Here is a 27,562-nt window from a genome sequence, read left to right on the forward strand (position 1 = left end):
TAAATATGAACTATCGACTGCATATTGAGAGTAACGAACGTAATGTGTAACTGTGGAAGGAAATAGTCTTGTTTCGTTGCTACTGTTTGTGTACATATACACTTTTTCCTCCTACGCTCTCATTCTGTCACTGCCGCTATGAAATCTGGCATTAATAGCATAGCTTGCATACAATGTCTGTGGTTCCCTGCTGCGTTGAGGACATTTTTATTTTGGAAGAGAGAGAGAGAGAGAGAGAGAGAGAGAGAGAGAGAGAGAGAGAGAGAGAGAGAGAGAGAGAGAGAGAGAGAGAGAGAGAGAGAGAGGCGACTCCAATCATCTATCACCTCACAGGCAAGTCCACCATCTGAGAACAGATATACTACAGTCCGCCCCGTGTCCTTGGTACGGTATTTCAGATCCCTCTTTCCACTTACCCTGCCTTCCTCCGAGACCCGCACCCCTTTGAGAATTATTGCGTAATTTTAAACTCTTTGTTCTCTCATCAGGACTGCTTCTAAAGTCACAGAGATGGTATAATATGAGTTCACGTGCTTTATTGTTTTCGACTAGTACGAGGGGTGATCAGAAAGTAATGACAGTCGGACTCGTAGCTGAGAGACTACGTATATATGCTGGGAGGGAGGGGAGCAAGGGGCAGCAAGTATTGCCTGTTGTGACGTGTTTGAGCTTGTTGCTGTTTGTCTGGGTTACATTTTCTCGCTGTGCTGTGCGATTGCGTCATTGTTGGTTTATGCCTCTAACTGGATACCTGGATTTTTCGAAAGAAGGTTGCACTTTCACAAGGTGGAAACTCGGGAAAAAAGTAACGAAGATCAGAGGGGAATTATTGGAAGTTTTTCCCGAGTCTACTCCATCACTGGAAACTGTTTCCCGCTAGATTCGAGCTTTCACAGCCGGAAAAATTCAGCTAGAAGATGATCATCGTCCTGGCCGCCCTCCACATCCGTGACCGAAGCAACAACGGTCCGTGCACGTTCCATCATTGACGAAGATCCAACTGTTATTCTTCGATTCTTATCCTTGGAGCTTGGTGTCAGTTATGGGAGTGCACATGACATCGTGCATGAACACTTAGGGCTGAAGAAGAAATGTGTTTGATGGATATCTCATTTGCTTACGGAAGAGCAGAAGAGCGAACGGGTGCGGATTTGTCGTCTATGGCTGGCTGAATTCGAGCCAAATGGTCCGAAACGGTTCTCAGATGTTGCTACTGGAGATGAGTGTTGGATTTCCTTCGTCACCACCAGAGGCAAGCAGTCTAACTTGGTGTGGCTGAGTGATGAAGAGCCTCGACCTCAGATTTTGAAGGAAAGATTTCGCAGCAGAAGCGCCTTTTCACCATCTTCAATTCTCAAGGACCAATGTGTGTGGATGTAATGCCTCAACACTCAACTATCACAGCCCAGTACTACACTGACCACATCCTTTCTCAAGTCAAGGAGCCGCCGTGGTACAGTGGAACCATGCGTGCTTTGGGATCCGAGTTGTCTCCAAGCGCACGGGTTCGAATCCTGTCCACGGTCCGAGTGTAGGTTGGGCTTCCTCACTCGGGGCAACGGTTTCCTAGCGGGTTGGCTTTGAGATAGGGGGATACCCAAAAAGTATCCCCTTTAGCCCATAAATTCCCGTGAAAAGCCCACATGGTATATATAAAAAATAAAAAAAAATAAAAAAGTCCTGGAACATCAGGCCAAATCTGCACCAACCCGTCGCGCGACGATCGCGCCTTTTGCTGCACCATGACAATGCTGCCCCCAACAAAGCTCGTCTTACTGTGCAGTTCCTGGAGCAGCAGGGGATCACACTTCTCCCCCACCCACCCTACTCGCCGGACCTTGCTTCCTGTGATTTTTTGTTGTTTCCAAAAATCAAGGGTGCGATCACAGGGAAGCTGTTTCATCACATACAAGATCTTGCACGAGCAGTCAATTCAGAGCTACGAGGTGTATCGGCTTCTGAGTACTGTGATTGCTTCATAAAGTGGCGAAGGAGGATGGAACGCTGCATACAGGCAGGAGGGGAGTATTTTGAAGGAATGTAGGCTACTATTTGGATTTATCTCTGTACTGTGAAAATATATGGTCTCACTGTAATTACTTTTTGATCACCCTTCGTAATGTGGAGTCGTTGTTAAACTTTCACTAGAAACATGAACACGCATTTCAATAATCGTGATTTTTACTTGGGATTGTTAGATATAGATTATTTGAGACGCCAAAAACGTTTGGGAATGCCGTCTGTGAAAAAAAAAAAAAAACGAGGGTGTAAGACAACAGACAATCAATGTTCGCTTTGACTAAGACAAAACAGAACTTCAATAACGTTAAGATTCCCTTCGACCAAGTATCGATTCCTTGGCTCAAAATATTTTGTTTCATCTTTATTTACTTGTCTTAGAGGAACGTCTCGAAATTTCACGTGAGAGAGAGAGAGAGAGAGAGAGAGAGAGAGAGAGAGAGAGTTTACTTATATTCACAACATGGAGAAGCTATATTTGCTCAGCCACCGACAATAAAGTAGCGTCAACAAAATTAAAACCCTAGAACCATGAAAGCAGTGAAAAATACTAGTAACTCCCATTAGAACTTGTATAATTATCACTAAAACCACGAAAACATGCTTGAAAACACAAGTAACTTTCAGAGCCTGAACAATCATCACTCGAATAAAAATAAGAAGAAAAAAATTACATAACTCTATTATATACAGAGCAATTTGGATTGGACTGATATAAGAGTTTGTTAGATATTTTTGGCAAATAATTGATTTTTATCATTATCATCATCAAGCAGCAGCAGCAACAGCAGTAAGTAGTAGTTTTTGCCACCATCATTGACTACAGAACTAGTAACACATAGTAGAAGTAGTAGTACTAGCAGCAGCAGCAGCAGTAGCAGCAGTAGTAGTATAATAGTAGCAGTAGTAGTAGTAGTAGTAGTAGTAGTAGTAGTAGTAGTAGTAGTAGTAGTAGTAGTAGTAGTAATAGTAGAATTAGTAATAGTAATATTAAGTGCATAGTACTCAATACTTTCCATTTTAACATTCATCTTTTCTTTTCAGAACAGAGATACAGGAATGAGATTTTGGTGGACGGGGAACCAGTGCTGTTTGAAATCCTCGACACATGTAACAAGGTAGAGAAATGTGTGTGTGTGTGTGTGTGTGTGTGTGTGTGTGTGTGTGTGTGTGTGTGTGTGTACCTGCCTGCGTCACTTGTAACCAGAGACCAAATGTAGGAGAAAACGAGCAGATATAAGTAAACACTCACTAATGGGGACCCAGGAGTTCTTCAAATAGTAAGCGCGTCTATATTTAGTTTAAGGTCACAACTTTTGGATTCGTAGCGAACTAAATTCCAAGGTTATTCCCGTCCCGAGCTTCAGCTTAAGATCGATGTATTAACGTCTACCTAAACCTAAATGTGTCTTGGTGTGGGAGGAGAGAGAGAGAGAGAGAGAGAGAGAGAGAGAGAGAGAGAGAGAGAGAGAGAGAGAGAGAGAGAGGTTGATGTTTGTGAAAAATAATGTGATAGTAGCAGTAGTAATAGTATCCTTAGCTTAGTAGCAGCAATGGTAGCAGCAGTAGCAGTGGTAGTTCAGAATTTTAACAAACAAGAAAAGGAGAAAAAAGGACCAATGATGCAACAAACTGTTTGAGTGCATGAAGTGGCTAGCAGTGATGAGCTTAGGGATGACGGAAGCAAGGTGATGGAAGTGACGAGTGGGAAGGCAGTCAGCTTCGAGTTAAAGAGAAGAAGAAAGAGAGGAGCAAGGGAAGGAGGTAACAGTTGAGTTGACAGGAGTAGGGATCGGTGCAATGAATAATATCCATTACTCACTTTTTTTCACACTGGCACTCATTCCTTTCTCGACGTGTAACTCATTTTGGCCAAGGTGATAAGTAATTTTTGTGCTAGAGAGAGAGAGAGAGAGAGAGAGAGAGAGAGAGAGAGAGAGAGAGAGAGAGAGAGAGAGAAGAAACACACACACACACACACACACACACACACACACACACACACACACACACACACACACACACACACACACACACACACACACACACACACACACACGCATACTGTTGTCCTTACACTAAATATAGAAATCTTGTTAAGGCGTTTGGGTATTTTTACTACGGTATTACTATTTTCACCGACACGTAATCTTTTGTGGCAGCAAGTGATGAAAGGCCTGACTTACACTGCCACAAGAATAATGCCTTCAGGAATAAACTCACTACATATTTTCTCTTAATGACCGCAGAGGAACACCAGCAGTCTGTTGCCCTCACGTTGATTTAAGGAGGATAAAAATATAGGGCAGATGAAAGCTGGTAGGTACGTAGGTAGGTAGGTAGGTAGGGAGAGAGAGAGAGAGAGAGAGAGAGAGAGAGAGAGAGAGAGAGAGAGAGAGAGAGAGAGAGAGAGAGAGAGAGAGAGAGAGAGAGAGAGAGAGAGAGAGAGAGAGAGAGAGAGAGAGAGAAGACAACAAAAAATAATGATAAATGCACGACCAAAAAATTTATTATTTATCTAATTATCTATGTATATGTCCACCTGTCCATCTAATGTCTATCTTTCAGTCTATTTTCTTTCTGTCTAGCTGCCTATCCATCTTTCATTGTCGATCTATATACGAGACTCTATCCTTCAATCCATCTAGAGTCTTAGATGAACAAACGGAGGCTTCACCACGGACCTCCTAATCTGCCTGCTCCGTCATCTAGACACCTGCGCACCATATGTGACGCTCGGGAAGAAGTTTCACGCGTCTCGGGAATTAATTATGGTGGATAAAGTTTTGCAGGTGAGACTTACGCTATGAACAGCGTCTCACCTTGTCAGCACTTCAACTATTTCATGGAGGGAGACAAGAGTGGCACATTTCACCCTTGGTAACTCTTTGCATTTCATGGTCTTGAGTTGGTATGGGGGTATAGTAAGGGTGACATCAGTTATAATCTCAGGGTCAATAATCAGGTTAGGAAAAGAAATAATAGGTTTAATCTTAACAAAGATGGATATAAGGGAATATTGGAAAGAATGAGTTGGCATATGCAATATGGAATACTCTCAGTAATCAAGTTGTTAATGCAGTAGTTTTATCAGGGAGCCTTGATTCAAGTAAATTACACAGATCTGTGATTAGGGATATATGGAAACGGGTAATATATATGAAAAATTAAATGGCTGTCATTTGCCTGACGGCTTGTTGTAACTTCCCTTTTTTCTTATGTTCCTGTGTTCAGCCGTTTCGTGAGTTCTAATGGAAAATGAAGTGATGAGTGAAGCAGATGACACTCAGGAAAATTCTCTTGATCAGTAATGGTTGAGATTAACTCGATTATCAGTGTAAATGAAATATGTTTCTTGAGTTGTATAAAGAAATAAAGTACGAGATAAAATTCAATCAAGAAAAAAATATATTTGTTGCTGTTTTAGAAAGATGTTACTTGAGTTGTTTTTATATGAAATTTACAGAATTCTTGTTGTTGTTGTTGTTGTTGTTGTTGTTGTTGTTGTTAGTGGTGGTTGTGGTACAGATGATGAGGATGACCATTTTTTTTAATTCTTTTTGAAAGAATGTTGGATTACTTTTCTTTAAATTTACATACATATCTATATTTATTAAGTCCCTCAGAGCCCAGTATCAGTACTATTAGAGAGAGAGAGAGAGAGAGAGAGAGAGAGAGAGAGAGAGAGAGAGAGAGAGAGAGAGAGAAAGGGATACACACACACACACACACACACACACACACACACACACACACACACACACACACACACACACACACACACACACACACACACACACAAAGTAGAAAAGAAAACCAGCAGGAAAAGAGGACATGGATAAGGAAAATGAGCATATACATATAGGTACATAAACTTTTAATACATAAGAAAGAAAAAAATATATATGAGAAACATAATAAGAACGAAGAAAGTATAAAGCGAGCAGATGTGAGCAGATGTCACTTGGTTGGCACTTCGATGTTTCTAAAATTCTCTCTTTGTTTAGAAGCAAAATATTCACTTGATGGTGTCTACATCTTCAGTTTAGTGCCTCCTCCTCCTCCTCTTCTTTTTCGTCTTCCTCTTCTTCCTCTTCCTCTTCCTCCTCCTTATCTTCCTCTTCCTCTTCCTCTTCCTCTTCCTCCTCCTCCTCCTCCTCCTCCTCCTCCTCCTCCTCCTCCTCCTCCTCCTCCTCCTCCTCCTCCTCCTCCTCCTCCTCCTCCTCATTCTCAAAGACGTCATTGGATTGGCAAACATCAGCAGCAAACGTGTTGTGCCACCCTTCACAAGACATTCATGATAAGTGACTCTATCTCAAGAAATGTAAGCAGTAGCAAAGACAAAAGTTCCTTTCTACTTTCCGTCCTATCTTCTCTTTCTTTTCCCCTATATCACTTTATTATTCTTCTCATTTTCCCTTACGTTACTTTTTTTTTCTTTTATTGCCTTTGCGCTCACCCTCTCTCTCTCTCTCTCTCTCTCTCTCTCTCTCTCTCTCTCTCTCTCTCTCTCTCTCTCTCTCTCTCTCTCTCTCTCTCTCTCTGGTACCAATACCCCATCACTATACATTATATAGCGTCGGAAGGCAAAAGGAGCCGTTGTCATCATTATAATTTGCTTAATGGAACACTACCATTAATGTTGTTATTGTTGTTATTGTTACTGTTGATGTTAATGTTGTTATTGTTGCTACTGCTGTTGTTACTTATTTTGTTGCTCTCTTCTTTTCCTTCTTCTTCCTGCTCCTCTCTTTCTTTTCTGACTTATGTCTAGTATGAATGAAAATTTTGCGAGGAGAGAGAGAGAGAGAGAGAGAGAGAGAGAGAGAGAGAGAGAGAGAGTGTGTGTGTGTGTTTCACTGTTTGATCTGCTGCAATATCTGACGAGACAGCCAGACGTTACCCTACGGAACGAGCTCAGAGCTCATTATTTTCGATCTTCGGATAGGCCTGAGACCAGGCACACACCACACACCGGGACAACAAGGTCATAACTCCTCAATTTACATCCCGTACCTACTCACTGCTAGGTGAACAGGGGCTACACGTCAAAGGAGACACACCCAAATATCTCCACCCGGCCGGGAATCGAATCCCGGTCCTCTGGCTTGTGAAGCCAGCGCTCTAACCACTGAGCTACCGCGTGTGTGTGTGTGTGTGTGTGTGTGTGTGTGTGTGTGTGTGTGTGTGTGTGTCAAACGGTATATCAACAAGCTATAGTGTCAGAAGTCATAACCGCTAGATTAGATAAATAGATTAGTTGATTTTGTCTCGTCATTGTCTATAAGTATTGGCTTGATATGAGATTCATCCTTCCATAGTATTCATTATTTTCTCTAAATAAAGCTTTTTCATTGATTAAACAAGTGATATATATATATATATATATATATATATATATATATATATATATATATATATATATATATATATATATATATATATATATATATATATATATATATATATATATATATATATATATATATATATATATATATATATATATATATATATATATATATATATATATGTGTGTGTGTGTGTGTGTGTGTGTGTGTGTGTGTGTGTGTGTGTGTGTGTGTTTTTATTCTGTTATAGATTTTGCATTACCTTTATTATGTTCTTATTTATATGAAAACTGGTTCTCACGTAGAGAGATGAATGACTGAAATAGACTCAGCATCCAGATTGTCACTACCGAGTCAATAGAGCTAAAACACACACACACACACACACACACACACACACACACACACATATATATATATATATATATATATATATATATATATATATATATATATATATATATATATATATATATATATATATATATATATATGATATTCAGAGATTCAGACCTAATCACCACTTTTTTCAGACAATGGAGGCGCTACCGTCGCAGGAGACCATCAACTGGGCTGACGGTTTTCTACTTGTTTACTCCATTACGGACCGCCAAAGTTTTAACTGGGTTAAGCGGGTAAGGCTCCACATATGTGAGCGCAAGGCGGGAGGACGTGGAAGTGGCTTAAGCAGCGCCGCCACACTCACGCCTACGCCGCCTCTCCCTCCGTCTGGTGGAATGGGCGGCGATATTTCTCCGACTCTAGGGCCTCCAATGGTGCTCCTGGCCAACAAGGCGGACATGGTGCACCTCAGACAAGTGTCCACCGAGGAAGGTATGCTAGGGCCATGTGTGTAATTCACCACGGTCGTCTGCTAGTCACACAGCCAGTCTTCCTCATTACGGAGCGAGCTCAGAGCTCATAGACCGATCTTCGGGTAGGACTGAGACCACAACACACTCCACACACCGGGAAAGCCAGGCCACAACCCCTCGAATTACATCCCGTACCTATTTACTGCTAGGTGAACAGGGGCTACACATTAAGAGGCTTGCCCATTTGCCTCGCCGCGCCGGGATTCGAACCCGGCCCTCTCGATTGTGAGTCGAGGGCCGGGTTCGATTCCCGGCGCGGTGTGTGTGTGTGTGTGTGTGTGTGTGTGTGTGTGTGTGTGTGTGTGTGTGTGTGCTGCTCTTCACACACCAACTGCAGATCGTAGTGCTTCGCACACCGTTCTGTATGTTCTGTATGTCACACGCGCACACACACACACACACACACACACACACACACATAGAGAGAGAGAGAGAGAGAGAGAGAGAGAGAGAGAGAGAGAGAGAGAGAGAGAGAGAGAGAGTTGGCGTAGACATAACCACAACCATCTCCATGAGCACATATTATCACCACTGTACTGAGTCAATTTCTGAAGATTTTGGCAAACATTTTCTAGTCTGATCTCCAGCTTCTATCTGATTTTCTTGTATTTATAAGGTAAAGGCACAATTATTTTTTTCCTCTAAATTTTATCAACTGCTCTGGCCACATGTCTGGCCCATCTCTTTTTTTTTTTTTTTCTCTCAGGGTAATATCATACTTATGCCTTTGCTTTGATGTCATAGTCAATAAATAATAGTTGGCATAACTGCCTCAACTGAGTTCTAACCTAAGACAGTGTGGGACAGATGAATCGTCTTTTTCAAAACTTGTCAATCTTTAGGTAAGGTATGTTGTGTCCCTCCTTACACGCCCTCACCCACATCACTCGTCCGTGTCGCTTTATTGTGAAAAATTGAGTCTTAATGGACAGTCCTTGCTTGCACAAGATATTTCAAATGTGATTATAAGCTTAATACTACCACGTTTCTTCTTGCGTGAGTGTCACTACCTTCAGCTTCTGTACTGACTTCATAACTTATAATCCTTAGGTACACACACACACACACACACACACACACACACACACACACACACACACACACACACACACACACACACACACACACACACACACACCATGATGGGAAGCAATGACGTAGAGTCTTTAAGTGGCAGTGTTCGTGTTGACCAAAATAGTTGTCAAGGTGAGAGGGATCTATAAGCTATATTAGTTGTGTGTGTGTGTGTGTGTGTGTGTGTGTGTGTGTGTGTGTGTGTGTGTGTGTGTGTGTGTGTGTGTTAGGGTGCTTTCCTTTTATGGGATGCTACACCTCTCTGAAACAGTGTACCCATCTATCATTATGCATACTAAATTTATCTAGACACTGTAACAAATGGGTAACTGTGGAAGTGTTTTAGAATACGAGCATTGCCTCCCACTTACCATACTTCGTAAGGATAATACCAGCAGATCAGTCGACCTAAGATAAAGGAAAACAAAACATATACGTATAGTGGTTATTTTGAATGGCTGCAAAAATTATCTTTAACTTTCAATATGTCGACGTTTTCACCTTGATTACTTCGAACAGGCTCTATTGGAAAGATAAAATCAGGATTTTCAAGAGTGTATATATATATATATATATATATATATATATATATATATATATATATATATATATATATATATATATATATATATATATATGTATGTATATATATATTTATTTATTCATTTATTTATCTATTTATTTATATATAGGGGTTGCCGTGGTACAGTGGTACCATACGCACTTTGGGGGCAGCAGGGTCAATTATTATCCAAGCTCATAGGTTCGAATCCTGGCCACGGTCCGAAGTTAGAAAGGGCATCCACTTGGGGTAACGGTTCCCATATGGCAAAATCAAGTCCTCCGTCAGGAGGCTCTGTCTTAGCACTAGTAGTATAGAAATATCGGACGTAAAAGCTAGCATATATATATATATATATATATATATATATATATATATATATATATATATATATATATATATATATATATATATATATATATATATATATATATATATATGAACTTTTAAAAATTCCGATTTTATCTTCCAATAGGATCTGTTCAAAGGAATCAAGGTGAAGACGTCGAAATTATTGAAAACGTGTTCACAATTTCTTGCGATTTCCGAGTGAGATTCAGTGAGGATCCTAACGACGTAGACGACTCCCTAAGAACCATATCCTGAAACATTGTTCTCCGGCTGCGTCTATTTTTCAAAGGCCACATGGATGATAAGCCAGATTTTCAAGGGTATGTCCCCTTTTGATAACGTAGAAATCTTGTTAACTTATCACAAAAACCGTATAGGCATCTTTAAAATCCAGTGTTACTGAACTTGTGCAATTTTTAAAGTAGTAGAGATGCGGAGCAGACGTGTTTCAGAACATGTTCCAAAGATAGCATGACACGAGAGTTGCTGTTATTCACAGTATAGGGACGATAAACTACCTCTCAATCCACATGCATATTTAGCTGTGGCTCCTACCATAATGGATTGATGCCACACACAACACTTGCCATCACTAAAGTAGAAGCATTTATAGTGTTCTTAAAAACGCTTCGGCTGTGTGTCTTTGAAGACAATGCTTATAGACAGGAAGTAATACCCTTGATGATGCTTATCTATATATTTTTTTTTCCTTTACTCTTCTTTTTTACTCCCCTCCTCCTCCTCCTCCTCCTCCTCCTCCTCTCCCTTCTCTATTTTCTCTGCCAATTAGGCCATGTCATCTTTATCTCCTTAATTTATACATCAAAGGATCTGTGGTTTGTTTTATACCATAAACTGACAGAGTTTTGTTGTCCATGCAAGATATTAAGATACTTCTTTTCCTTGTTGGAAGTATTTTATCACATATGTTGTAATTATGTAAGCATGTATGTATGTATTTATTTATATACTATATATGTATATATTGGGTAATTTTATGATGTATCCGTGAAGTGAAACAGTTTTGTTGGTGATGGAAAGTAATCATTAAACACACACACACACACACCGCGTAGTGTAGTGGTTAGCACGCTCGACTCACAATCGAGAGGGTCAGGTTCGAGTCCCGGCGCGGCGAGGCAAATGGTCAAGCCTCTTAATGTGTGGCCAATGTTTACCTAGCAGTAAATAGGTACGGGATGTAACTCGAGGGGTTGTGGCCTCGCTTTCCTGGTGTGTGGAGTGTGTTGTGGTCTCAGTCCTACCCGAAGATCGGTCTATGAACTCTGAGCTCGTTCCGTAATGGGGAAGACTGGCTGGGTGACCAGCAGACGACCGTGGTGAATTACACACACACACACACACACCGCGTAGTGTAGAGGTTAGCAGGCTCGACTCACAATCGAGAGGGCCGGGTTCGAGTCCCCGGGCGGTGAGGCAAATGGGCAAGCCTCTTAATGTGTAACCCCTGTTCACCTAACAGTAAATAGGTACGGAATGTAACTCGAGGGGTTGTGGCCTCGGTTTCCCGGTGTGTGGAGTGTATGTTGTAGTCTCAGTCCTACCCGAAGATCGGTCTATGAGCTCTGAGCTCGCTCCGTAATGGGAAGACTGGCTGGGTGACCAACAGACGACCGTGGTGGTGAATTACACACACACACACACATAGTGGATAAGGTGGTGAGCGTGGGATCGGGCAGACGTCCACGCGTAGGTTCGAATCCCACCACGTACAGCCTTAAAACACTTTGCCATTTGTCGAGTGGTTTAAAGTTACCTACATATCACCATGATACCCAGGTTCTAGATGGTTACACTCAAGATGAGCTTGGGCAGTGATATGGGCCCTAATATGGGTACCACTTTAAATAAAATTGCCTGTGCCACTAATGGCACAGCTGAACAGCGCTTCCCATACACTCTTCAAGTGTGCCTACAGGCGCTATAGGCCTTACCGTAAAACACACACACACACACGGCCCGGTAGCTCAGTGGTTAGAGCGCTGGGTTCACAAGCCAGAGGACCGGGGTTCGATTCCCCGGCCGGGTGGAGATATTTGGGTGTGTCTCCTTCACGTGTAGCCCCTGTTCACCTAGCAGTGAGTAGGTACGGGATGTAAATCGAGGAGTTGTGACCTTGTTGTCCCGGTGTGTGGTGTGTGCCTGATCTCAGGCCTATCCGAAGATCGGAAATAATGAGCTCTGAGCTCGTTCCGTAGGGTAACGTCTGGCTGTCTCGTCAGAGACTGCAGCAGATCAAACAGTGAAACACACACACACCGCGTAGTGTTGTGGTTAGCACATCCGGCTCATGATCGAGAGGGCCCGGGTTCGAGGTTCCCAGGTGCGGCAAGGCAAATGGGCAAGCCTCTTAAACTGTGTAGCCTCTGTTCACCTGGTAGCAAGTAGGCACGGGATGTAACTCAAGGGGTTGTGGCCTCGCATTCTCGGTGTGTGGAGTGTGTTGTGGTCTCAGTCCTACTCAGTCCTACCCGAAGATCGGTCTATGAGCTCTGAGGTCGCTTCGTAATGAGGAAGGCTAGCTGGATGACCAGCAGGCTACCGTGGTGAATGGTGATTTACACACACACACACACACACACACACACCTAATTAACATATTACATTGTTACGTATTATTGTTGTTGCTTTTGTTGGTGATGAAGTATATAAAGTAACCACCGTTTACCATGTTGCAGGTGAGATCTTGGCCAAAGACCTGGAGTGTTTCTTCTGTGAGGTGGCAGCGTCAGAACACGTAATGCAGGTGGCAAACGCTTTCCACGAAGTGTTTAAGGAGGTGCAGAATATGCGCAAGAGGAACAAGACGTCGCTGCTGGACAGAGTTTTGGGGAGTAAGGCGACGCGAATATACGTGCGAGGGAAAAGCGACTCGGCCTTACCTAAGGACTGACTCTTGAACCTCATGTTATAGTGAGCTTCAGATTGACGCCTCTCTTTTACCCGGGAACATAGTAATAATTTCTATCCTCCAACTGATACTTGTACCGCGGGCGTTCTCCTCAATAGATCTGAATATCACATTCTCAAGTATTTCGGCGCCTTTTATCATATATTTTTTAACAGGAACTAGCAGAAGTTATATAGGTTGTAAAGGATGTTTTCATGATTCTAGTGATAATTTAAGAAGAATTGTTCCATGTGAACCCGAATGATCATCTCTGTTGCCTTTAAAATTAAGCCTTATAAGAGAACATATCGTTTCAAAATACTGGTTCAAGAACTGCAGCACTACAATTATTGCGGTGATGATAAGAAATATGACTGATAGATCAGCAATAGGACTTGTGCTTAAGTAAGAATTAATACATATTAAAGTAATGGTAGAAGAGGTGTGTGTGTGTGTGTGTGTGTGTGTGTGTGTGTGTGTGTGTGTGTGTGTGTGTGTGTGTGTGTGTGTGTGTGTGTGTGTGTGTGTGTGTGTGTGTGTGATATTTGATACTTATTGGATGACTGCTTGTTAGTAATGCTCAATATATGTTTTATCAATACTCAAGTCATGCATTTTCTCCAGTGCCCAAAGTGTTCTTTTATTGTCTTCCGGGAATGTGTTTCCAGTGACAACTACTTTTTCAATTATGGTAAATCAAGGGACGTGCAGAAAGCTCGCACACACAAAGCGAAATCAGAGGATGTCACAAATAATAAGACCTTACTTCATGGCTAGATGGCTTAATTCTAATACTTTACACTTTGTTTTTAAACTTTTATGAAGGAAAGAAACTGCGTACAGTGTAATGGAATGAGAAGTTGTAATACATATGCCACTGATATGTATGAAATGTTTTAAAGGAAAAGTATAAGTGTATGTTGGTGTTATAATGTTAGAGGAAAAACTAAATAGCTACAGTGCAAAGAGAGAGGTATAATTGACGGCTGTTGTTGATTGTAGATTACAGGTATGAATGTTTGATGGTTTGGTGACGTGTGGTGTTTATAGAGTACAGTAGGTGGAGGCGCAGTGTGTAATATAAGATGACAGATTTATCATAAGAATTATATAAATTTTCAAGACTCATCCAGTTTATCCTTGCATACAAGTTTAGTGGAGACATGTGAATGTTTGAAGCTTGATTCATTTGATATTATGGAAAATAAATAAATAGAATGAAACAAATTAATAAGACTAGGATTGCTAAGAAAATATCATACCTTTTACAAGGGAAGTAATGAACAAATTAATTTCTCCACGTACGGCTTTTACCAAAAAAAATTTCATAATAAATAAAAACAGACAAGTGCATGGGAATTGATATTATTTTCTTACACATTATGAATTAACATTATCGCACTGATATTAGCAGATAGAGGATGGTAATTCGTGAAGTCATGGAGAAAACCGGTTTGATTTGCCTGTCCAGCTTAATGGAATTGGTATACTACAATCATACATAGTCTTACTGAATCTCAAGTCATGTAACATTTTATACTCCTTTTTATTGTGATTTACGAGTACTACAGTCTTAATAATTCTTTTTTATCTGAAGAGATATATTTTTAAGTGAAGTACTCGGAGCATGACTAAGCACCGTGGCCTTCTGAGACAATGTGACTATGCTCGCCGCTGTGAGAAATAGCGGATAGGGCGTGGAAACCATGGAAACCCTCCCGATATGCCACTTCTCCACAGATCACCGGCAGTATAGGTGCTCCGTTTGCCTTTTCTTCCAAGAAGTATCTATTGACGTTGTAAAAAAAACTGCCTTAGCTTGGCAAGCTTGAAGCAGATGAATGATCTATAGCGAGAACGTGTCTGCGACGCCAAGAATTTCCTCCACTGACGGTGTAGTGATGGAAGCGACAATGTCGCCCTCCCCAGCTCATATGCCACGTTTATGAATGTGAGAAACGAAACCTTTATGCAGAAAACACTCTTTGATTTTTATCTCAGTGGTGGTGTGGAACAAAAGTTGTAATAATTCCGGAAATAACTTCGGAAGTACACCAATTTATATAGAAACACAAAGAGAGAGAAAGAAAGACAGAGGCAGAAATTACGTAAGTTAAGCGGGGTTAGAGAAAGAAATAGACGGTGATAATGGCGACACGGGGAATTCCCATGCAACGCCCTATCGCATTTCTCGAGGCGGCGGTTATAGTGAGTGTCTGCATGAGTAGCTCAGACACAGCTAAGCTTGGACAACATTTTTTTGTAACAGTTTATCAACGATTCTGCATCAACAGTATAAAATCTGCATGGCCTTTGAAAATAGTTTTGATGAGAGAACAAAACATTTTGAAATAAGGGCCCAGACTGATAGATAATGTGGTGTTTTAGCCATTAAAATCAATTGACTCGATTTAGTTTTGCCTTCCTCTACCTAATTAGCTCTTATTTTTTAACTCCTTACACTGGACGCGTTCTTTGCACAGGTGCTATTGTAATAATAGATTATTCTAAGTGTCGTGTTAATATTGTTATGACCTTCATAAAGAGATAGTATTATCAATAGTATCTTTTATCTCAAAACCATTCCAAATTCTGCTCCAGTGTTGGTTAACGCAGTGACGGGTGGACAGTTTTCATCATATGTCTCCCAACCATCGTCCGTAGTCGTGTGTAAGTTTCCCATTGTGGTAAGTTGTTTATCACGTTTATTACGTATGAGCTGACAACAGATAAGTTATTAATGTAAGTTGCTGGTATTAACATGGGATGGGTAAATTAAGAGATGTTGAATGTAAATAAAAGTAACAAGAAATAATCTTTCTCGCCCACAATATATATACATTGACAAATAAATCAAGAAAATAAGTTGAAACAGGAACGTCATGCACCACCTATAGTGTAATGAATAATTCACATATGAATGATAATAAATCCTAAAATTCAACTGTATAATGAATAATCTTTTACGACACACACAAAAAAAAAAAAAAAAAAAAAAAATCCTTAACGAAAGATGCGTGGATGGCAGCGCTGCCGTGGTTTGTGTTTGGCACAGCTAATCACTAGAAATGGTAATTAAATCCTTAGTTAATATAATACATCAAAAGTTACACTGAAACATAATTTTGCTACGTAAGCGATTAGCGCCGTCGGAACTTTGCCTCATTGAATATTTTCTTCGATAATTCTAACAGAAATAGTATTGATATTGACCATCTTTGTACTAAAAGCCGGATATCGGTCTACTTCACAAATTAAATCTACCTTATAAATATTAAATTAAAAGTTACGCCTATCTAAACTGACAAGCCAAAAACTCCTAACTCTATCTCCCGTCATGAGTTTTGGAACTTTACCAAAAACATCTGCTATAATTTTTGCTTGTTCATCTTGTCATCCTTTGTTTTAACTAGGTGGCATCACTACTATCACATCACTTTCTAAAGTTGAACTCTTAAATCAAACCTTTTCTAAGAATCTACTTTGGATGGTTTAGAGCTTGTTCTTCCCTCTCCTCCACCTTCGGACTACCTTAATGTTACCCATAAGGATCTTTTTCAGAGATATTTTCCATGTCGGGGAAAACCGACCATTAATCAAAAAGGCCCACTAACATGCCAATCACCAAAAAAGGGTCAATAAAGTTAACCAAAGGAATGGGATAAATGTCTCGAAATCTCCCATCTAAATGAATTCAGGTCATAAGTAGATAGAAATACAGAAGTAAGCAGGGAGTTCAACAGTTTACCAGAGAAAGGGATGAATGATTGGAAGTATTGGTTAATTCATGCGTTAGAGATATGGTCACAATAGAGGTGAGAGAATGAAGAGTCTTGTGCAAGTAGGCTGCAAGAGGAGGGGAAGCATGTAGTTAGCAAGACAGAAGAGCAATTGACATGAAAATAGCGGTAAAAGATAACAAGAGATGCATCATTGCAGCGGTAAAAAAGAGTCTGAAGATAGTCGGTCAAAGGAGAGGAGTTGATAAAACGAAAAGCTTTCAATTATTCTCTATCTGAGAGAATAATGTGTGTGGAGCCCCCAAAACCCCCATGTGAAGCAAACTCTATACATGGACTGATAAGGCTCCTGTACAGAGTTATAACAGTTGTGTACGTTGTGTCTATGCTGAGCACATAACAGACGTGATAGCGTCTGACAAGGAGACATACATTCTTTATTTATTTTTTTTTTCGACATAAACCTTCCAAACCTTGGTTTACATAGACTGTCCTCGTGCTATACATGATAAAGAGATGACTCACAAAAAATATCAGACCCTTCCATTACTTGAATATCACGCTCTTTATATTTCTGCCAGGAATCATGCCAAGTCTGTCTTCCAAGTTACCAAAAACTTCTTTATTAATAAGAAATGTAAAAATACTTCAAGATCCAATCCCCCTAGAGACTTTTGGTATTTGGCTAAAAACATCTTCAATAACTTTACTTCATCTTTGCCTCCTTTATTTCATCCTTGCGGCACCACTGCCATCTCTTCTGTTTCTATAGCTAAACTCTCCTCTCTAACCTTTGCTAAAAACTCTACCTTGGATGATTCTGGTGTTGTTCCTCCCTATCTTCCCCCTTTTCGCAATGATGTTTTCCAAGCCCTCGCTGGTTTAAATCTTCGAAAGACTTATGGATATGATGGAGTCCCGCCCATTGTTCTCAGAAACTGTACCTCCATGTTTACACTGCCTTGTCCAACTCTTTCAACTCTGTCTATCGACCTCTACCTTAACTTCTTATTGAAATTAAGTTTACCTATATTCAGCCTATTCATAAAAAGGATCATCGTTCTAATTCCTCAAACGCTCTCTAAATTATTGTAATATCCTGCTTATCTAGTTTTTTTTTCTTTAATCTCTCTTCAACAGAAATATTCATAAACATCAATCACTTCACAATTTTCTATCTGATCTTCAATACGGCCTCCGTCAAGGACGTTCTACTGATGATCTGGTTTCCTTAGTGAGTCTCAGTCATCCTCTTTTAGAGATTTCGGTGGCACTTTTGTTACTGCCTTAGATATATTAAAAACTTTTGATATATAGTCTTGCACAAAACTTCGATCTTCAAAGTATCCTTCTGCGTCTTCTATTCTCTCTACAACTACACAATTAACTACATCTCAAGTTTCTAACTGTTCTATTGCTATTGTGGTAGACGGCCATTGTTCTTTTCCTAAATCTATTAATATTGGTATTCTTCAAGGTTCTGTCCTGTCACCCACTTTCTTTTTATTATCCATCAATGATCTGAACCAAAACTCTTGTCCTATCCACTCCTACGCTGATGATACCATCCTACACTTCTCTACGTCTTTTCAGACACAACCTACCATTCAGGAAGTACACAGATCACGAGGGAACTTCACAGAACGTCTGACTTCTTTTATCTTCAAAAATTTTCTGATTGGTACAGAGAAAACTTAATTAGGTTAGGTTAGGTTAAGTAATTTATACATTAAAGGGATTTTTGGGTGAATATCCCTAAATCCAGGGAATTTGTAAAATTATAAATTCCGTTGGTTGGGTGTTAAAGAAAAAAAGCGCTTTTTTTCTGACACAAGTTTAGCTAAACAGTGGGTTCCCCCCCGGACACTCATCGTCATATGTCCCCATAATCCAGGTAGGCAGCACTCTTCCTGAGATAGTCCACGACGAGGAGACATACATCATTGATATCAGCCACATGCAGTTATTTCTTATTCCTTGCTTCCTACCCCCTATCTTTGAATACACAAGTCCCCACAACACACAATGGCCATTCACGCCGCACGGTTGCCCTGCCACACTAGCACTTTTTCCGTCGTTTTTCAGAAAATCGACAATATTTTGGCTGCGGCCTGTCACACACAAACGGTGTTTCGTCGTCACTTCCCGCCAACACAGAACGACAATGTAAACAAACATGGAGGCCACACTGCGGCAAAGATACGCTGCTCTGAACGTAATACTGTGTATTACGAAACTTAGACGAGCTAAACAAACCAAAAAGCGTGCATGGATGCGTTCATGGTTAGTGGTAGAACCAATGCACGTAGAAGCAGGTTGAGGAGACGCGGCAAGTCTTGTGGTCTTGGTCTTGGTATGTAAACAGGCGGAAAATTTGCAGACGGAAATGATCCACATTGTGTGACAAATTCATGCGATAAGTTCATGCGGAACGTTGAGAAATAGACGGAAATCGCATTAATCAACGGAAAAAGTGCTAGTGTGACACCGCCTTAAGGTCTTGTGTCGACATCACATTCAAGTTGACAAACGTTCTCTCTGCCCCTGAACCTATTGTCAGATGCGACTCCCCGACTCCCCGTTGAGCATGCCCTCGACATGCACAACTTGTAGAGCCGTTGTCTGGCATCTCAACGATTGTGTGGCCAGTCACCACTGGCTGGAGAGGGTTCCGTGCTTAGCTAGAGTTTCCCGCGGAGGGAGGGAAACGTTAGCTAGGGCTTATATGCTTTAACCATTAACCACCGAAACCGTTAAGTGGCATTTCTACCGTTGCAGTCTTGCAGTACGTCTGTCGGAACGGCAAGATTGCAAGTCCTTGTGAATAGGTACAGTGGTACAGTTCAATCATAGAGTCAATTAAACTGTGCGGCATGTGCCAGACCGGCGAAAGTCGTTCGTGTGAAGGCAGCCTAAATGAACTATTTTGATTTCTAAACCAAGTGGTTCTGATCGCCTGGCTGAAAAATTATTAGTGTAAAGCAAGCCTTGTTTTATTAATAGCTGTGATTTCCATTCTCTTGTCTGGAGAGAGAGAGAGAGAGAGAGAGAGAGAGAGAGAGAGACAGAGAAATACTTTTGACAGGCTTATTCTCTTGATTCTGTTCTGGAACTGGCATCTCAAGGAGACTTTTTGTTTGATCGCTTTTTATTGATCTTGGCCAGTTTTCCCATATTATTCAAAGATGAATAAATAAGTAAAAGGTTGACAAGTGTGATGCGTCATACGACTGGCAGGGAGTCGACCACAGCCAGCGCCGCGGCCAGCTGATTTTTGTTGACATTTGTCAATTGACAACTAAACGTAGTACAAAACTGCAAGCCAGTAGGACAGTCCTTGGACACAGTATTAATTTTTCCCACATATGAGATGGCATTGCTGTGCAAACATGAATGCCATTGTGCCTTTGTTATCTCCCTCTACTGATGGTAATTATGCAGTGTATAGTAAGGTAGGCTTTTAGAATTACACCACGGGCCCCCTATTTTCCCCAACAGACTTGGGACACGTGGGAGTGTTCTGGTGAAGAAAGCGCGAAGTCATGCGATATAATTTCTTAGAATACAGTGAGATATGTCAGAATCATAATACCAATTTTGTAAAGAATGATGGTGAAATTAAAAAATAATACCTTCAGTAATGATAATAACAATAATAAAACTTAATTGCTCTTACAGAGAGTATTGCATACAGGCCTGGTCATCCCATTATAGGCAGGATATCAACATGTTAGAAGCAGTTCAGAGAAGAGCAACTAGGATGATACCAGCATTAAAGCGCCTGGAGTATAGAGATAGATTAAGGGAATTAAACATGTTTTCATTTGAGAGGAGATGTATAGAGGGGATATGATAGAGTTATTTAAAATGTTCTCAGATACAAACTACATAGATGTGAGATCTTTCTTTACCTTAGAGGAGGGAAGTAGGACTAGAAATCATGGCAGGAAGATTAGAAAGCAGGTTAGATATAAGAAAATATTTCTTTAGTCATAGGGTGGTAGACTTCTGGAATGCATTGCCAGAGAGGGTTGTAAATAGCACTAGTTTGGCAGTGTTTAAAAACAGATTAGATAAGCACTTAAATTTATTTTATTTATAATTATGTATAGCGCTGCATGATAGTTTTTATAAGAAATTTACTATAGTTAAACAAGACATGATCCCCATGTATGGGGATCACAGATTGTAGAGGAATTCGCTGCAGGACTTAGCCCTGTCAATGGGCCAAATATTTAGAATTAGTGTATAATGTATTGTGTAGTACTTGTAAGTGTATTTTTAAGTACTGATGACGAGGTCGCTGTGCGACTGATATAGGATAACCTAGATGGGCCCTGGTGGCCCTTTGTTATCCTATTATTTGTTATGTTATGTTATGTTATGTAAAAACTTCTTTATGAGCAGTTTTTAATGGAGTACACAGGACACAAGGCACAATAATATGTGTTGGTGTGGAGATCCTGTGTGCCTGTATTGGTTCTTTATAGCTAACTAATGTCAGCTGATGAATGTTGCCTGACACCAAGGGACAATAGCTGCAACCAATCTACAGAAAAACAACCTGACTTCAAGGCAGTGCCAGTGCATCTGGCAGCATCAGGTCACACTGTGTGTGTTTATCAGTTTAGAGATCTCTGAGTGGAAGGACACAGATGGCATATCTCAAGATTACCATCATTGTTTTTTATAATTTTTTTTTTATAATCTAGTTACCTGAGATCATGAAATATGATAGTGAGGTTCATATCTTCTAAAATGGTAGATAGAATTGAATCCAGATTGGATAAGGTATGAACTGCTGGGAATAAATATAGTCAAAAAGCACAAATTGCTAACACACATCTAATGCCATAATGATAAGGAGGCTATCAAACTCCAAAATGACTTGCCTGCATCAACATTTTGTGCTACCTATGACTTCAATCACTTCAAGAGATAGTTTTCAGGACATTGTCCTTGTAATTTTGAATATTCCTTTGGACTGTAGGGACTTCTGTCTTCAGTGTTTTTTTTTTTTTTTTTTTTTATTAATTGATTTTTTTTTTGTTTTTTCAAAGCATGTCTTGTATTAATGACTGATATTTTGTGAAACATTTCAAATATGTGGCTGCGCTTCTTTTCTCATTTATTATACCTGGATTACTCCATATTTATATTGACATGTATTACATTTAATCTTGTATCTTCTTGCTGTTCATAAATACATTATTCAGCATTTATAAAGTGTTACATTTGCAGAGTAGATTTGTTGTGCTGTCTATATATGAGCAAGTACAATAAATTGGACACATGTCAACATTAGGCATGTGTTTGTGATTGTTCATTGTACCTTTGCTTTACTACTCTATCAATTGTACTTTTTAATGAGGAAATATGAATGTGATTTTGTTTGTATTTACAGGAAATAAAATTTCATAATTTGTGAAAGAAGGTACATAAATGAGGAAAAATGAATGTGATTTTGTTTGTATTTACAGGAAATAAAATTTCATAATTTGTGAAAGAAGGTACATAAATGAGGAAAAATGAATGTGATTTTGTTTGTATTTACAAGAAATAAAATTTCATAATTTGTGAAAGAAGGTACATAAACATCTGATATCAATGTGTTCCATGGACATATCTTTTTATTTACTGATCCACCAGAAAATTTATTCTGCATGTTCAGTCAGCTGCTTACTTGATAAAAGCAGTTTTCCTACTTATATTTCTAAAAAAAAAGTGACACCTGTCATCCTTTTTCATGCCAGTTATCATTGGCTAAACCTGCCTCTGGTGTGTATCATAGGCCTGCCTTCCTCTTCCCCTTCATACCACCTTCCCCATCCCTCTTCCCCAACCCAATGCTTCTCAGACCACCTCCATCACCCCACCACTCATATTCTCTCTCTCTCTCTCTCTCTCTCTCTCTCTCTCTCTCTCTCTCTCTCTCTCTCTCTCTCTCTCTCTCTCTCTCTCTCTCTCTCTCTCTCTCTCTCTCTCTCTCTCTCTCTCTCTCTCTCTCTCTCTCTCTCTCTCTCTCTCTCATGCACATCAGAGACAGGTCTAGCTTACCATAAATATATATATATATATATATATATATATATATATATATATATATATATATATATATATATATATATATATATATATATATATATATATATATAGAGAGAGAGAGAGAGAGAGAGAGAGAGAGAGAAGGGAGCACTTAAATGGAGCTGATAAAGAGAATGTATGAGGGATGTAGAAACAAGGAGGGACTGGAAATTAGGAGAGAAACATGAAGTATGCTTGAGAAAGGAGATCTAGCTTATTTAAGATGTCATGATTTTTCATCTATGATATTCACCTATTTAAATCCCTTGAGTTGACACTTTCCTCTAGCTAAAAAGTGTCAAAAGGCTGCTTCATCAAGATTAAGTAGGGAGCTATCAATACATTATATTTGGTCTTTCCATTCAAATTTCTTATTCTTATAATGTGTTGCAGGGAGAACCATGGGAGAGATCAGTACCACCACAAGCTTGCCAATTGCAATATATTTCCTGATTCTCCTTAGTGCCATTGGTGGTTTCCTCTTTGGATATGACACTGGGGTTGTTTCAGGTGCCATGATCTTGGTAAGGTATGTATGTATTATGTTTTTTAATGTATTTTTTCAAGTATTAAATCAAACTTTTGTGTTCATTGGGCTAAGGTATTGTATGCTGGGAGGGAGCTCTGGTTTCTTTGTAAATACTAGGTCAAGCACTGATGGTTCTTCTTCCCCCCTGTACCTTGTTGACTCCTTCACACACTGATCCATTGTATTTACCATAGTCAGTTGTAGGACCTTCTCGCTCCATTGTCCACCATTTCCCATTACTTCCATTTATCTCCAGTAAATTTTTTTACAGTTAAAGTCTCCAACTAATAGTATTCTTCCATCTCTTCTTTTCATATTATCTAAACACTTATCACCTCTCTTTGCATATCCTTATGTTCCTCAGTTCCCCATGTATTTGTCTTAGGTGGCACATAATATGTAACAATGATTTTTGTTTTCTTCAATTCCTCTGTTTTGATTGTTATTCCCAGTACTTCCAGCATGCCATTACCATATTGCACATCCTCTACACATATATTATCATGAACCATTATTAGTACTCCTCCTCCCCCTTTACCCTTCCTGTCTATTCTCTAGCTATTATATCTCTCCTCTTTAAAGCTAACATGGACCTTCTCGTTTTAGTTTTCTTTCAATGATGCACATTACATTCAGCCTTTTTTCTTTCAAATAATCTCTAACCTCCAATATGCTGGATAACAACCCATCTATATTAGTATAAGTCACTCTTAATTTCTTGCCTCCTTCATGACCTCCTCCTCCTTTAGTCTTCGTGTGTGTGTGTGTGTGTGTGTGTGTGTGTGTGTATTTACCTAGTTGTATTGTACAGGGTTTGAGCGGGCTCATAGTGTCCTGTCTCCATATCTCCATTTATCTAGTTTTTCTTTAAAGTTATGCACACTATGTGCTGTAACAATTCCATTATCCAATGCATTCCATTTTTCCACTGTTCTGTGTGGAAAACTGTATTTTCCAATATCCTTCACACACTGCCTCATCCTGATCTTCTTTTCATGTCCTCTTGTCCTTCCATCTTCTTCTGTCAACAGCACCAGGTCTTCTTTGTCTATCTTTTCAATATCATTTACTATCTTATACATTGTTATTAGGTCCCCATTCTCTTCTATCTTGTAAGGTTGGCAGTCCCATTTCCTTCAGTCGTTCTTCATATGTGAGGTCCTTTAATTCCGGCACCATCTTTGTAGCAATCTTCTGTATCCTTTCCAATTTTCTTATATCCTTTTTAGAGCTCGGAGACCATACCACTGCTGCATATTCCAGCCTTGGGCGTATCATGCTTGTGATGATTTTTTCATCATATCTTTATCCATGTAATGAAATGCCACTCTTATATTAGTCAACATCTTATATGATAGTCCAAATATCTTGCTTATGTGTTTATCAGGGCTCAGATTTTCTTGTATGATCACTCCAAGATCTTTTTCCTCTTTAGTCTTCATTATTTGCTCCTCTCCCATCAAATAGTTCCATACTGGTCTTCTCTTACTCTTTCCTAGTTCCATTATGTGGCATTTCTTGGCATTAAACTCCAATTTCCACTTCTTGCTCCATTCATAGATCTTGTTTAAATCTTCCTGCAACAGCAGACAGTCCTCTCTGGTTTTGATAACTCTTAGCAACTTTGCATCATCAGCAAATAAATTTATATAACTGTTTATCCCAATGTGAATGTCGTTTACATAAACTTGAAACATAATGGGGCTAACACTGACCCTTGTGGCACTCCGCTAGTTACTTTACCCCAAGATGAGTATGTATCTCTGATCACAGTTCTCATTTCCCTATCCTTCAAATAATCTCTTGTCCATTCGAGCAAGGTTCCACGCAGTCCTCCTATGTTCTCTAGTTTCCAAAGAAGTCTTCCATGAGGACTTTATCAAAAGCCTTTTAATGTCCAGGTATACTGTGTCTACCCATCCATCTCTGTTTTCAAGTCCTGCAATAACTCTCGAGTAGAAGCTTAATAAGTTTGATACACATGACCGCCCTGTCCTGAACCCAAATTGTCTGTTCGATATGACTTGCTCCTCTTCTAGAAATTTAACCCATTTTTCTTTGATAATTATTTCACATAACTTCCCTACGACACTTGTAAGTGACACTGGTCTGTAGTTTAGTGGTTCAGTTGCCTTTCCTCCTTTAAATATCGGTATTACATTGGCTCTCTTCCACTCTAGTGGAACTTTCCTTCATTTATTGAACTTTTAATTATTTCCCAAATTGGATCCAGTAATTGCTCTTTACATTCTTTTAACACCCAGCCTGATACACCATCTGGCCCCATTGCTTTTCTGACTTCCAACTTATCCAGTAATCTTCCAATATCCTCTTTGTGCACTGCAATCTCCTGTAATCCTTGGCAATCCAATGTCCTATTAGGTTCTGTGAAATCATCTTCTGCAGTGAATACCATTTTAAAGCTCTCATTCATTATTTCACACATTTCCTTCTCTATTTGGTATGTCTTCCGTTCTTTAATTATTTTTTCAATTGTTTCCTTATTCTTTGTTTTGCCATTTATAAACTTGTAGAAAAGTTTGGGTTCATCTTTGCTTTTATCCACTATATCCTTCTCAAACTTTCTTTCTTCCTCTCTCCTTACTCTAATATATTCATTTCTAGTATCTTTGTACTGCCGTCTATTATAGTCATTTCCCTGCTTTAAGAGTTTCTTCTATGCTTTATCTTTTGCCTTTTTTGCTTGTATGCATCTAGCATTGTACCAAGCATGTATTTTTTTCTGAACTCTATAAACAGGTACAAACTTTTTAACTCCTTCATTGTATTTCTGTAAGAATATATCATATTTCTCTTGTACAGTCTTTCTGCACATAATATTACTCCACTCAATATCAGCAAAATAAATCCTTAATTTTTCAAAATCTGCTCTTGCATAATTTAATCTCTCTCCTTTATAGTCCTCTCTGTAACTTATCTCATCTTCCTCCTGCATTTGCATCTCTAATGTCACATGATCACTTTTCCCCATTGGACTAAGGTATTGTATGATTGGAGGGCTCTGGTTTCTTTGTGAAAACTAGGTCAAGCAACGATGGTTCTTCTTCCCCTGTACCTTGTTGACTCCTCCACCCACTGGTCCATTGTATTAACCATAGTCAACTGTAACACTTTCTCACTCCACTGCCCAGCATTATCCATTACTTCCATCTCTCTCAGTTTATTTTTTACAGTTAAAGTCTCCAACTAAGAGTATTCTTCTATCTCTTCTTATCATGTTATCTAGGCACTTTATCACCTCTCTTTGCATATCTTTATGCTCTTCTGATCCCCATGTATTAGTCTTTGGTGGAACATATGTAACTATAATTTTTCTTTTCTTCAAATCTTCTGTTCTGATTGTTACTCCCATTACTTCCACTTTGTCCTCACCATATTGCACATCCTCCACACATATATTATCACGAACCATTATTAGCACTCCTCCTCCCCCTTTATCCTTCCTGTCCCTCCTCCAGGTATTATATCCCTCACTCTTTAAAGTTGACATGGGTCTCTTTCTTCAGTTTTGTTTCAACGCTGCACATTACATCCAGCTTTTTCTCTTTCAAATAATCCCAAACTTCCAATATGCTTGATAACAACCCATCTATGTTAGTAAAAGTCACTCTTAATTTATTGCCTCCTCCACAACCTCTTTTTTCCTTAGGTACCACTTTAGTCTCATATCCAGAACCCTCCAGTAAAAATTATTCTTCTCTGTCTCTGTCCTTTTGTTGTTTTTTTCCTTAGCTTCATGTCTTAGCACTTTCTCCTTTTCCCTCTCCTCTCTGTTCGTTTCTCTTTTTATTCATATTTCCTGGTGATCAACATCATCAGTCAGCTTCCCTTTTCTAGCCATAATTTCCTCTACAGCCACTTGAGATTTCATTTTCACCTTCATTGGTTTCCTACCCCCTTCACTGTATCTTCCCAGCCTAATAATTTCTTCCACCTCCTGGTCAAATTCTTGTGTGCTGTCTTGTACTTGTTTGATAACAGTTTTGACCATTTCCCTTTCTTCATGTTCTCTCATGAATTTATTTGGATTTTTCTTTTCCTCATC

General features: G+C 39.6%; 3 protein-coding genes across 8 annotated transcripts in view; 2 read left to right on the forward strand and 1 right to left on the reverse strand.

Annotated features, from left to right (window-relative positions):
• The window catches only part of LOC123506068 (ras-related and estrogen-regulated growth inhibitor-like), a 39,666-nt gene extending 25,591 nt beyond the window's left edge, over positions 1 to 14,075 (forward strand). For all 3 annotated transcript variants that reach the window (XM_045257920.1, XM_045257919.1, XM_045257921.1), the window contains 3 exons: positions 3,064 to 3,137; positions 7,904 to 8,204; positions 12,932 to 14,075. In XM_045257920.1, coding sequence (XP_045113855.1) covers positions 3,064 to 3,137; positions 7,904 to 8,204; positions 12,932 to 13,146 — 590 coding nt within the window. In that variant the 3' untranslated portion in view covers positions 13,147 to 14,075. The remainder of the gene's footprint in view (positions 1 to 3,063; positions 3,138 to 7,903; positions 8,205 to 12,931) is intronic.
• The window catches only part of LOC123506070, a 101,626-nt gene that overhangs the window by 28,938 nt on the left and 45,126 nt on the right, over positions 1 to 27,562 (reverse strand). The gene's annotated exons all lie outside the window — the stretch shown is intronic.
• The window catches only part of LOC123506066 (proton myo-inositol cotransporter-like), a 44,565-nt gene continuing 32,749 nt past the window's right edge, over positions 15,747 to 27,562 (forward strand). Inside the window, exons 1-2 of one of the 4 annotated variants that reach the window (XM_045257917.1) lie at positions 15,747 to 15,813; positions 23,361 to 23,496. In XM_045257917.1, the coding sequence (XP_045113852.1) occupies positions 23,369 to 23,496 (128 nt within the window). In that variant the 5' untranslated portion in view covers positions 15,747 to 15,813; positions 23,361 to 23,368. Of the gene's footprint in view, positions 15,831 to 20,084; positions 20,313 to 23,360; positions 23,497 to 27,562 lie in introns of those variants that run through there. The other 3 variants (XM_045257916.1, XM_045257918.1, XM_045257915.1) reach the window with 3 other exon arrangements.

Source organism: Portunus trituberculatus, chromosome 19, assembly GCF_017591435.1.
Source record: "Portunus trituberculatus isolate SZX2019 chromosome 19, ASM1759143v1, whole genome shotgun sequence".
NCBI classification, from domain to species: Eukaryota; Metazoa; Arthropoda; class Malacostraca; order Decapoda; family Portunidae; genus Portunus; species Portunus trituberculatus.